Source organism: Solanum dulcamara, chromosome 2 (genome assembly GCF_947179165.1).
Source record: "Solanum dulcamara chromosome 2, daSolDulc1.2, whole genome shotgun sequence".
In the NCBI taxonomy this organism is placed as follows: domain Eukaryota; kingdom Viridiplantae; phylum Streptophyta; class Magnoliopsida; order Solanales; family Solanaceae; genus Solanum; species Solanum dulcamara.
Genome location: NC_077238.1, coordinates 10,415,280 through 10,428,279, shown reverse-complemented (window position 1 = coordinate 10,428,279; position 13,000 = coordinate 10,415,280). Strand labels below are relative to the sequence as shown.

Here is a 13,000-nt window from a genome sequence, read left to right as displayed (position 1 = left end):
CTAACTAAATGAAAATTAAAGACGGTGTTATTATGAGGGCATTCCGATAAAAATATTACTTTTAAAGAATCATATTCTTATTTTTTTTCTTTTAAAATCACTTTAACTTATAAATAAGTCAAAAATAATCTTTAGCTTCTTCTTAATCTCATTTTAACAATTAAAATAGAATAAATTCATGTACCTTTTTAATTGATAATATATGTCATATATTTAAGATCATAATAATCTGTCATTAATTTAACGATTAGAAATTTCTAATACGAAAGTATTTTATTTTATAATTTTTTCGAATTGAAGTAGAATAAATAGTTTATAATTGAAAAAAATCATCATTAGAAAAAAATGTTTTAAAAAAGAAATATATATACAACAACAACAACCCAGTGAAATCCCATAATGTGGGTCTGGGGAGGGTAAAGTGTACGCAGACCTGACTACTACCATGGTAGGACGGCTGCTTTCGAAAGAAACTCGGCTCAATAAAAAGCATAGAAAGAGGTTAGATAAGGCTAGAAAGTTCAAAGCGATACGAGAAAGCAAATAACGAAAGTGACACAGATAAAATAGAGTAATCGAAGTACAAAAAGTAATAGATGATAACAAAAATTAGAGCACAAGAAATTATAGTGTGCTAATGCGCCTACTAATAAGGAAGAATAATGAGATTATGTACTAGCCTTCTATCCTAATGTGGGTCCTCCACACCCTCCTATCTAAGGTCATGTCCTCGTTAAGTTGTAACTGTGCCATGTCCTATCTAATCACCTCTCCCCAATATTTCTTCGGTCTACCCCTACCTCTTCTGAAACCATCCATGGCCAACCTCTCACACCTTCGTACTGGGGCATCTGTGTCTCTCCTCTTCACATGCACAAACCATCTCAGTCGCATTTTCCGCATCTTGTCTTCCACTGAGGTCACTCCTATCTTGTCCCGAATAGCCTCATTTCTAATCCTGTCGCTCCTAGTATGGCCACACATCCATCTCAACATTCTCATCTCGACAACTTTGATCTTTTGAACGTGAGAGACCTTAACTGACCAACACTCCACCCCATATACAAAAAGAAATATATATCTACATGAAAAAAAATATTTTTGACTCATTAAGTAACAATGAGCATATTTGTGGATCAAACTATTGAAGACAAATATGTTTCTAAACAAAACTATCAACCGAAAGCATTTTATTCATTTCACATAATTTAAGTATATTTTTGACCTTTCTGTTTTAAAAAAAAATACAATTAAGGCTGTTCACGGATCAGTTTGGGTCGGTTATTAGTCAAAATCAAAACCAAAATAATTTAATCGGTTTTAAAATTATTAAAACCAAACCAATCCATTTAAAATATATATCCATCGGTATGGTTTTTATCAATTTCGATTTGATTTGGTTCGGTTGTTCGGTTATTAACCATACACAAAAATAAAAGAACTTATTCATTCAAAAGAGAAGAAAAGACAATAATCCATTCAAAATAAATAAATTGTCTTCGTGTTATTTTGGATCTTATAATTCTTATATCAGAACTTTAATTATTTTTAACTTCCTGCTTATATTATTAGCTAATCTAATGTACTAAACAACATAAACTTACTGAATAATTCATAAGTTAATGATATGGTTGTACAAATAAAAAGATGTATCATACCTTACTATTTTAAATTAGTGTGCTGTATTTTTTGCATAAAAAAATATTCATAAAAAATAATATATTATATATATATAATTATAAAAAAATATGTATATAATTTATCGGTTCGGTTCGATTATTTCTTCAGTTTTTTTTGAATAAAATCAAAACCAAACCAAATATTATTGATTTTTAAAAATGTAAAATCAAACCAAACCAAACCAAATAAAAAATTTATTTATTTGATCAATTTAATTTAATTTTTTAATTTGAATCGATTTTTACCCGACCCCCAATACAATAATGGCTTCCCACACTCTTGGAAATGATCCTCATATATATAGAAGTTTTTAGAACACTTCATATGATGAATTAAACCTCTGCCGTTGGATAAGTTCTTCATAGAACCCTTGACGCTTGACACGTATGCAAGTACTGCGCCCCACGCTATTCCTTTTCCATTTTTTTTAAAATAGAGAAAGCAGCACCGACTTGGAGCTCAAGAAAACTGAAATTCTTTTGCTTGATCTGCGATGAAGATATTGATGATTAGGAGAGGTTTACGGTTACTGGCCACCGGAAATTTGTACTCCTCGCCGTTGATTTACCGGCGGCATTCTTCTATGTCGACGTCGTCTTTCTCTGCTGCTTCTTCGTTGAATGCTTACTTCGCCGCAGATGATTTTCTGCTCGGCGATCAAATAGCTACTTTGGCTTCGAAATCGGAGACTACTCCGAATCTACTTCAGCCTGGTGTCGTTGTCTATGACGGCGTTTGTCATCTTTGTCACAACGGTATTCTCAACTTCCTAGTGTGTTGTTTATTCTTGTTTTCAGCTGTATATTGCATTTGTGCTTTGCTTATTTGATTGATTTCTTACTACAATTGTGTATCGGAGGCTGTAAATGAGTACATGAGTGCGATTATTGTGCAGTGTTTGTGTTTGTAGTTATATTTGCTATCATCAATTTTGTTTTGAAAGAGAAATTATCAATTTGGTATAAGGATTTATCGAGGTTGGTACAGCCATGCCTATACATGTACATTTAAGTCTCCAGTCATATGTTTCACTTGTGATATTCTTTAGCTTGATGACTTGAAATTCGAATTTGATTCTTGTGTTAACGGAGGGAGACCTGTTTATCTGATGTGAAATGGCTATCATTCAATCATTGAGAGAAAATATCTGAGCTGCACTTTGCAAGCTCAAGTTGTTGTATCTGTATTCTCTGTCCTATTTGTGACACATGTATCCTGTGATAATGTAGGAGTTGTACAGCAGGACCTCTGTTTTGAATAAAATGTAGTACATGGAGTTTGAACTTGGAACCTCAAAGTGAATTTTGACCCCCTCTAAACCATTAAGCTAACCTCTAGTCTTGTGTTCAGGGATTCAAAATCTCTATATGTACGTTAAAAAATAAAAACATTATCTTATATATAGAATGTAATATTTTACCGAGGAGGTTCGTATGAACACCCTGGCACCCCCCTAGATCAGGCACCTGAAGACATGGTTTTAGCATTATGTTAAATGTTACTGTTCATTTTCTGTATGTAGTTGGTGGTCGTCATGATTAGGATGTTGCCAAGTATCTTGTGCTTTTCAGCAGCAGGCATGATTTGAAGATGTTGCCAAGTATCTTGTGCTTTTAAGCAGCAGGCATGATTTGAACTCTGGGAAGTTTGATGTTCCTGAGCTATATTCCGCTGACCAAGGCTCTTCAGTCATTAATGGCTGCTTTATTTCTTTTAAAAAGAAAAATATATAATGACAAAACCACTGTGTTTCAGTGACATATCTAATCAAATTGAATAGGATTTTAAGATTTGTCACTATCTTTTACATAAATTAGTAGGCAGGAAGATGGTAGGAGCTACCATTTTGAGAACACAAGCACAGTAATTTGGGCGAAGCTTACTTGTACAAACAGACAAACAGAAAGCTTGTTTGTAAGAGAAATCTTCATTAATGTCTCATTGCCTCAACTAGCATAGCTATCAAATAGCATAGTTGATTGACTGTCTCATTGGATGATGGGGAAATGTTTATTCTTTAGGTCTAAACTACCGTTGGCATAGACACAGGAGCGGAGGGGTACATGCATAATTGGTCATCTCAGTTTATATGAGTTTCTTGCCATTTTATATGTAGGTGTGAAATGGGTCATTAAAGCTGACAGGGATAAGAAAATCAAGTTCTGCTGCTTGCAGTCAAAGGCTGCTGAACCTTACATGAGTGTTTGTGATCTTGATCGAGATGACGTTCGTCGTCGCTTCTTATTCATTGAAGGCCCAGGTTTATACCATCAAGGCTCCGCTGGTTAGAACCATTACCTTGTATTACAGTATCAACTTGACTCTGTCTTCATTGTGGTTTCACAATTATTGCCATCATACAAAAGAAATCTTATTTGTATGTCCAAGTAGCATCTAACATTTTTCGCGAGAGCCTGACTAACTTGTAAATGCAGGGCATCTGGCTGCTCCTGAGTTGTCCTTTCATGAACTACATAATCATTCTTATTTTGAAGACAAGAAATTGTTTGCAAATATACTATGGCAGATAGCTATGTTAAATTTACTTTATGCAGATTGCTTTACGTAGCCCTCAAAATTCTGGTAGTTGGATATTGATGTGTATTGACTTGAGCTAATTGCTAGTGTAAAGAGATATGTGCTAACTCCTACTGCCAATCCTTTGGACAGCTTTAATCCCATGATTTCAAATACGGTTGCTCTCAATGTGCTTCCGGCTGATATAATTGGAATTGTAATTTATAGATTACAGTTCTACCCATTGTTTCAAGGTGCATATAAACAAATAGATTTAGAGCATTTAGGTTTATTTGAACTGGTATTTTTGGAAATCAGCGTGGTTGTGATTATGGTGAATCTTTTAATTTTTGTCATGAATTTGACAGTGGCATGGAGTTGAAAATCACAGGTTGTTATCCTGTCTGTGCTCCTGCCGCATACATTCTTTTTCTTATTTTGTAGAAGACATAAATCTGTAAGAATTGATAGCTATTTGATTTTTTAAGCAGTATTCAGGAGTCTGAATTGGATGTTTTTTCTTAGGTAAAAACAGTTGAGCAGGGAGTGAGAAAGGTAACAAGGGGATTTTTGCAATAAAAATTGTTCTTCCCTTTGCAACTTATTGTTTTTTTTTAAAGTTTAATTTACCAATCATAAATTGGTGGAAAAAAATATTATTTGAACTTTTTATACTAATCAAATCACGAAGGATTCAACTATTGTTTAGATCACCCCCTTTTATTTTTATGTTTAATTCTTTTTTATGTTCTCCATTGAAAAAGTTATCATGATTCATCGAAAGTGGAATACCAAGTTTCATAGACTGCTTGCTTTCTGTACGTTGAGATCCAGTGTGAGTAGCAGATTTTCTGCTGATCCTTCCTATTCTTGCACAATTAAACAGTAGTTGTTTTTGTTTTTTCCTTACTAGAATTGGACTGGTATGGTTGGCTGTGGAAATCACAAGTCTAATATATCTGACTTTTGCTGCAGCTGCGCTGAGGGTTCTAGCTCACTTGCCATTTCCTTACTCTGCGCTGAGTTACCTCGTGATTGTACCTACTCCTTTAAGGGATGCTGTTTATGATCATGTTGCCAAGAAGAGGTATAAATGGTTTGGGAAGAGTGATGACTGTTTGGTTCTCCGGGAGCAAGACTTACTTGACCGCTTCATTGATAGGGAAGAGTTGCTTGAACGTAGCCGATCTGTTTTGTGAAATGCTGCTTCAATGAGTATGAGAGTGGAGGTCGTTATAATAAGGAAGTACCATTTAATATTCTTTTGGAGTTGTAATTATGTAGTCCATCCATAGTATACTGCTTAATACACACTAGATATAAGCTTATGGAGCAATGAGGGATGCCTTCGTTTTTTGTCACTGACGAAAGTATCAACACGTTCAAGGGGAAGAAACTATCTATCCAGTTACTTCTGCAGGCTTTCTTCGCAGTAGATACTTTGACATGTTGGTTAGCTATATTCAGCATTCAGTTGTACATTTGAACTTTTTGCCTGTTGAGTGCTTAATCAATTCAAATTCGGCTTTTGGTTTCATAATGGTTTTCCGTTACCTTGCATTACCTTGTAATGTCTTCACCTTTCCGTTGCTTTGCTTTGATTTGTTAACTTTATGTTATCTCGCTTACTTTCTACTATCAGCGTCTCATTATTTAACTCTTAAATTCTTTGCACTAGAGATATTTTCCTTTGCTCACCTCTGAAAACCTGTTAAGCCAAATGCAAATTCTAATCGACCCTCAAGATCTTCAAATACAATGGTTTGGTTGGGTGAAGTAATGACATGCTGGTGGAGGATATTTCTTCCATCTATTGATGAAGTTGGATATTACTGGTGCACCATTTTAAAGGTGAATATACATATTGATAAGGCATTCAAAGATGACATGTAAATGTAATTATGCCAGTACTATATTGGGTTGGTGTTAAGGAGTTTCTTGAACAATGCATTACCTTATTCAGATCGTATAACATCTAATATATGAAAATTGAGCACACAGTAGCACTGTTCAGAAATTAACAATGAGCGTAATAATATATCAAAGTGCCATAGTGAGAATGAGAAACTTTTCTGACTAGTTTCTCTATATGGTCCTCTAATTTCTAGTCCTATAATATCAAAGACTACTGTAAAGAGAGTTGCATAAGTTTGCTCTCCCAACAAAAAAATAGCATGCATCAAAACTTCCGGCAACGGATCTTGGTTGTTGGATTATCTTTTCTTGCAAGTTGCCACTATTCAATTCCTTCTGGATCTTGGTTGTCGGATTATATTTTCTTACCACTATTCCATTCCTTCCAATCGTTGTCAACGTGACTTTGTGCCCATTTGACTGCAGCACGCGCAGCTTGTGGTCCTCCTGGTAAACCCCTGTCGTTTATGGTATCTGCCATATCGATGAATGGAACAACCAATAATGTTCCTGGACCACCGTACTCAGCATGTAAGAACTCATTGAGGATCTGTTCAAGCAATTATTTGAACCAATGTTATTTACATTTCAGCTCCTGGAAAATGCAGCTTCAAACAAGAAAATAACAAGAGCAAACTCAAAAACGTACGAGGTAAAAAGCTTACTCTTAGCCAGAAAAGATGCTGTGCAAAAGATTTACATTCAACTTCCATGGATATTGTTAACGTTTATACTAAACCGTGCAATATAGCCCCTAACAAGATTTTCACTGCTTGGTCTATTTGTTCCTAAGCAAGTATTTCGTCCCAAAAGAATTGGAAATCATACAGAGTATATCAATCAATCAATCAACTCAAACTCAATCCCAAGTTAGTTGGGGCTATGTGAATCCTTTATATTTATTCCACTCTATTAAGGTTCAAATGGTGGCAATGAAATATTTGAAGAGGGTAGCGCCGCCGAAGCAGCATAAGGAGGCTTCTATTGCTACGTAACAATAAAGTAGGATAGCATTTTGCGCCCACATGTTTGAATTTGAGGGTAAAGAACTCGCTTGTTACACAGTATCCGACGCATCTAGCTGAGCGAAACAATGTTCCATTCTTTTCGGTAACATACTTCTGCATTGGCGGCCTTTCCCACCACCTCGAGCTCTCGCTTTCAGGGTGGATACGCAAGAAATTCAGTATCAATTGCAAAACATGCCTACTAATTTAGTGGCGGATCCAGGATTTTCACTCAAGGGTTTGAAAAATAAAAATATAAATGTGTGAACTAGAGTGCAAATACAAACATCAAAGGGAATTTTTTTTAAAGTTATTCTAACGTTTTTTTAAAGTAGTAGTTGTACACCAGCAAAGAATTCAATTTTAAAAAATTAGGCAGCCTATGCACCAATCAAGAATCGAATCTGCAAATTGGGGATAGTAATCACAGCCCAAGTTTGAGAGTCTAGTATCACTAGGCTATCTCTCCTCTTTGATTTATATGGTTCAAAATTAATATATGTACAAAAATATAGAAAACCTACCCTATATATATTGTGAAATTTTTTGCCGGGGGTGTTTGGGTGAACCCCCTGGTACCCACGTAGGTCCACCCCTGCCTACAATGAGGTCCTAGATTTATTTCATTAAAATCCATTGCCTTTAAGCTATTCAGTAACTTTTATTACAAGGGGTGATAACTGATAGTACTGTGATTATCTAACAGCAAATGAGAAACACATGCAGGATTCTTGAATTACCTTTCCAACAAAGCCAACAGAAAGTAAATATGCATAATACATAAACAAACAGCCATTCAAACTTGGCCTAAGCTGGCAAGTAAGCACTTCAAATTTGAGAGTGCACGTCCAAACATCTCAACTTGCAGCTAAATACTACAATTCGTCCTCGCTATGTCTCATGAACACTCGACATTGACGTGACACATAACTTTTGGAGGTGTCTAAATAATTATTTTGTAAGTTGAAGACTAATACAATGGAGATGAGTTGAGGACTTGAGGTGTCTCTCTGTGTATATTCAAAGTTAGAGTGTTTCGTGGTCGAGGTGTCTCATTTGTTCAAATTTAGGTGTACAGATTAACCTGATACCTATGCTACGCTGGTCGGAGATACACCCAAGCTGGCCCGAAACAGTTATAGGCAAAAAAAAAAACATAGTGGATGAAGTAATAATGGAATTACCTCAGTGCAGATTCCAACAATTTCTTCAACAGAATCTCCATATAAATCCTTCTTCTTTGGAAGTTTCTTGAGCAAATGATCTCTGAACTTCTCCGTTTCCTAAAACCCCAACAAAACGCAAGAAAAATCCCAACTTTTTTAACAAACGGGGGAAATAATAGAGACCCAATTAACCAAATAGATTAAAAAGACGAAGGCGAAGCAGAAAACTCACAGCTTCAGCAAACTCAGGAATAGGGTCAGGGAATTTGTATTCAGCAGCTCTGCAAATAAGGATTTCTGGGTTTCTGCTTCTGCGTCGTTTGGGAGAAACCCAAGTGGTAATACATGTGTATGATGAAGAAGATGAAACCCAATTGACTGAATTTGAAATTGGAAGATAAACAGAGGACGAAGAAGAAGAAGAAAGAAGAATGGATGAAGAGACAAGTGATATAGCCGAAGCCATCTTAGCTCTCAAAATAAAATCTTATCTTTACTCGCTGTAAATATGTCTTATTCATGTCAAATACTCCCTCCACTTCAATTTGTAAGTTTTAGACATAAAATTATATTTATTTATCATAAATATTGGAATTTCATAAGTTATGAAAATTATTTTTTTAAAAATTTAATTCTTATACATTTTTACCGGTTAAGCAAATCATAATTTATAAATAAAATATTAAAATACTTTAAGACATTGTTGATACTTATCACATATCTTCATGTTCTTTTTATAAATAAATATTTGTGATTATAAATTTTCAAATATATATAATTTTATAAAAATTCACTAGTCAATAATAATAATAATTGTAATTAATTATTTTCTAATATAATTGTATGAATAATCTCTTTACACCGATCATAAATCTTTTTTTTGGAAAATTTAAAATGATGGATTGTTTTTTCTTTCAAAATATGAACTTATGTTTTGTATTTAAAAAAAATTGAAATTTAAAATTATGATTTCATATTGCATGTTCAAATGCTTATTTGAAATCATGATTTTCATCTCTAAACACACACTATTTCTCTCTAAGTGAAATTCTTCCGAAACCCATAGTTGGACATTGACAATAACAAGGGATTTTATAAGGGTACACTTCTCTCCTCTTTTTTTTTTTGAGAAAATTCCTCTGGTGGTCCAAGGACTATATCAGAAGGAGTGTAGCAAAAACAAATACAACAACAACAACCCAGTGAAATCCCACAATATCGGTCTGGGGAGGGTAGAATGTACGCAGACCTTACTCCTACCAAGGTAGGACGGCTGTTTCCTGGAGACCCTCGGCTCAGTAAAAGCATAAATGCATAAAACAAATGTTAGATAAGAATAGGAAATTAAAAGCTTTATGAGAAAAACAACAAACAAATAACGAATAGATAACAAATAAATAAATACAAATAACAAATAACGATTAAATAAATAATGATAGCGTCACAGGTTCAATAGAGTAATCAAAGCATAGAAAGTAATAAATAATAACATAAATAACAGAAATCAGAATTCACAGCGCAAGAGACCGTAATGCACTACTACGCCTATGAATAGAGAAGAATAACGAGACTATGAACTAGCATTCTACCCTAATGTGGGTCCTCCACACCCTCCTATCTAAGGTCATGTCCTCCGTAAACTGTAACTGTGCCATGTCCTGTCTAATCACCTCTCCCCAATACTTTTTCGGCCTACCCCTACCTCTACTGTAACCATCCATGGCCAGCCTCTCACACCTCCGCACTGGGGCATCTGTGTTTCTCCTCTTCACATGTCCATACCATCTCAGTCGCATTTCCCGCATCTTGTCTTCCACCGAGGCCACTCCTACCTTGTCCCGAATAGCCTCATTTCTAATCCTGTCGCTCCTGGTGTGCCCACACATCCATCTCAGCATTCTCATCTCAGCAACTTTCATCTTTTGAATGTGAGAAGTCTTAACTGGCCAACACTCCGCCCCATACAACATAGTCGGTCTAACCACCACTTTGTAGAACTTGCCCTTAAGTTTTGGTGGCACATTCTTGTCACACAGCACTCCGGAAGCGAGCCTCCATTTCATCCACCCTACCCCAATACGATGTGTGACATCATCGTCAATCTCCCCGCTGCCTTGCATGATAGACCCAAGATACTTGCAACTACTTCTCTTTTGGATGGCCTGAGCACCAAGCCTAACTTCAACGCCAACCTCCTGAGGTGTCTCACTGAACTTGCACTCTAAGTAATCTGTCTTTGTCCTGCTCAACTTAAACCCTTTAGACTCCAAGGTATGTCTCCAATCCTCCAGCTTAGCGTTAACTCCGCGGCGAGTCTCATCGATCAGGACTATGTCATCCGCGAAAAGCATACACCATGGCACTGCATCTTGAATTTGTCGCGTCAATCCATCTATCACTAAGGCAAATAAAAAAGGACTAAGAGTTGATCCTTGATGCAACCCCATCACCACTGGAAAGTGCTCTGAGTCCCCTCCTACTGTCCTTACCCTGGTTTTGGCTCCCTCGTACATGTCCTTGATCACCCTAATGTATGCCACAGGTACACCTTTAGCCTCCAAACATGTCCATAGTATTTCTCTTGGGACTTTATCATAAGCCTTTTCTAGGTCGATGAATACCATATGCAAGTCCCTCTTCCTCTCCCTATGCTGCTCCACCAGTCTCCTCATAAGATGGATGGCTTCTATAGTTGAGCGTCCCGGCATAAATCCAAACTGGTTCTCTGAAATAGACACGTCTCTCCTCACCCTCATCTCTACCACTCTTTCCCACAGTTTCATAGTATGGCTTAGTAGCTTAATACCTCTATAGTTGTTGCAACTCTGGATATCCCCTTTGTTTTTGTATAGAGGGATCATTACGCTCGACCTCCATTCTTCGGGCATCGTTGCCGTTTTAAAGATGACATTAAATAACCTAGTCAACCACTCCAAACCTACCGAGCTCGTGCTCTTCCAAAATTCTCCAAGAATCTCGTCAGGTCCGGTTGCTCTTCCCCAGCGCATCCTACGAACAACACTCTTAACCTCCTCGACCTTAATACTCCTACAATACCCAAAATCGCGACGCCTCCCTGTATGTTCTAAATCTCCCAACACAAAGTCTCTGTCCCCTTCCTCATTCAAGAGTTTATGGAAATAGGACTGCCATCTCTGTTTAATGAGGGTCTCGTCTACCAATATTTTTCCATGCTCGTCCTTAATGCACTTCACTTGGTCCACATCGCGTGCCCTTCTCTCCCGCACCCTGGCTAACCTGAACAATTTTCTATCCCCACCTTTCTCTTCTAGTTCAGCATAAAGGCGTTCAAAAGCTGTTGTTTTTGCCATCGAAACCGCCGACTTCGCCTCCTTTTTCGCTATTTTATAAAGTTCCATATTCGTCCATTTCTCCACCTCATCTGTGCTTTCTATCAACTTTGCGTACGCCATCTTCTTTGCTTCCACCTTTTCTTGCACTTCTTCGTTCCACCACCAGTCTCCTCGATGCCGACTACGACTACCAGTCGAGACTCCTAACACTTCCCTTGCCACAGTCCTAATACAACTAGCCGTCCTATCCCACATACTGGTCGCATCCCCATTACTATCCCAAGCCCCCATGACCTTCAACTTCTCTCCCATCTCTAGGGCATTTGCAGTGGTCAAACTCCTCCATCGAATCCTAGATCGATCATCCCCGACCCTCTTATTCCTCATCATCTTGATCCCTAAATCCATCACCAAAAGCTTATGTCGGGTTGTAAGGTTGTCTATCGGAATGACCTTACAGTCTTTGCACAGACCTCTATCGACCTTTCTCATGAGTAAAAAGTCTATCTGAGTCTTAGCCACCGAACTATGGAATGTTACCAAGTGGTCTTCCTTCTTTGGGAAACTCGAATTGGCTATGACCAACCCAAAAGCTCTTGCGAATTCCAAAAGTGAAATGTCTCCTCCATTTCTGTCCCCGTAGCCAAAGCCTCCATGCACATCATCGTACCCTCCTGAAATAGACCCGATGTGCCCATTGAAATCTCCTCCCACGAAAAGCTTCTCAGTAGGTGGTATATTGTCACGACTCAAAAACTGAGGTCATGATGGCACACATCTCAAAACCCAATCTGATGTGTAACCCTAAAAATAAAACTCATACAAGACTCCCAAAGGGGAAAGTGATACCACGATTTAAATAAAAAGAAAAAAAAATAAAGAAATTATCCCAAAAACCTGGTGTCATAAGTATAAAGAGCATCTAATACAAGGTTCGAATCTGAAGATACAACATAAGTCTCTGAATGATACAAAAGACTGAAAAATAAAGATAGACTAGTGACGATCCGAATTCTAGGACCTCACCACTAATCTGAGAATACACAATCCGCTAGAATATTAACTGCCACGTGGGGTACCCCGACTAGTATCTGCATCAAAAAGGGACACAGAAGTAGGGGTGAGTACAATTCACATGTACTCAGTAGGTTTTAGCTGACTGAGTATAAGGAATTAATCAAACCTATGAAATAAACTAAGGAACGCTTCCACCTGCATACAGAAAAGTCCCACTTCGGCATCGGTGCTGCCAGTTTATATATATATTGGCGCGAGTAAAGTAAACCCATAATAACAGCTCATAATCACAATTAATCAGATAATTCAAGCAGCACAGATATCAATGCAATGCAATGCAATATGATGATGCAATGATGTGGTGGTACGGTGGAATCAAGACTAT

At 37.1% G+C, this 13,000-nt stretch overlaps 2 protein-coding genes across 2 annotated transcripts; one reads left to right on the top strand and one right to left on the bottom strand.

The window, feature by feature from the left end:
- The first annotated feature begins 2,069 nt into the window (after positions 1-2,069).
- Positions 2,070-5,727, top strand: LOC129880295 (uncharacterized). Its single transcript, XM_055954268.1, has 3 exons — positions 2,070-2,435; positions 3,797-3,964; positions 5,173-5,727. The coding sequence occupies exons 1-3, from the start codon at positions 2,174-2,176 to the stop codon at positions 5,394-5,396; spliced, it is 654 nt and encodes a 217-aa protein (XP_055810243.1). The 5' UTR covers positions 2,070-2,173; the 3' UTR covers positions 5,397-5,727.
- A 425-nt stretch (positions 5,728-6,152) lies between these two features.
- Positions 6,153-8,778, bottom strand: LOC129880292 (protein PLASTID REDOX INSENSITIVE 2, chloroplastic). The gene is made up of 3 exons (XM_055954262.1): positions 8,517-8,778; positions 8,303-8,401; positions 6,153-6,661 (listed from the first exon to the last, which is right to left on the bottom strand). Exons 1-3 carry the CDS (start codon positions 8,748-8,750, stop codon positions 6,467-6,469), a joined length of 528 nt encoding a protein of 175 aa, XP_055810237.1. The 5' UTR covers positions 8,751-8,778; the 3' UTR covers positions 6,153-6,466.
- Positions 8,779-13,000: the final 4,222 nt, after the last annotated feature.

Coding starts and splice junctions, on each gene's coding strand:
- LOC129880295 (XM_055954268.1), top strand. CDS start 2,174: ATGAAGATATTGATGATTAGGAGAGGTTTACGGTTACTGGCCACCGGA. Junction 2,436..3,796: donor TTGTCATCTTTGTCACAACG/GTATTCTCAACT, acceptor TTTTATATGTAG/GTGTGAAATGGGTCATTAAA. Junction 3,965..5,172: donor ATACCATCAAGGCTCCGCTG/GTTAGAACCATT, acceptor CTTTTGCTGCAG/CTGCGCTGAGGGTTCTAGCT.
- LOC129880292 (XM_055954262.1), bottom strand. CDS start 8,750: ATGGCTTCGGCTATATCACTTGTCTCTTCATCCATTCTTCTTTCTTCT. Junction 8,402..8,516: donor TTCCTGAGTTTGCTGAAGCT/GTGAGTTTTCTG, acceptor TTGGGGTTTTAG/GAAACGGAGAAGTTCAGAGA. Junction 6,662..8,302: donor TTGTTGGAATCTGCACTGAG/GTAATTCCATTA, acceptor TTGCTTGAACAG/ATCCTCAATGAGTTCTTACA.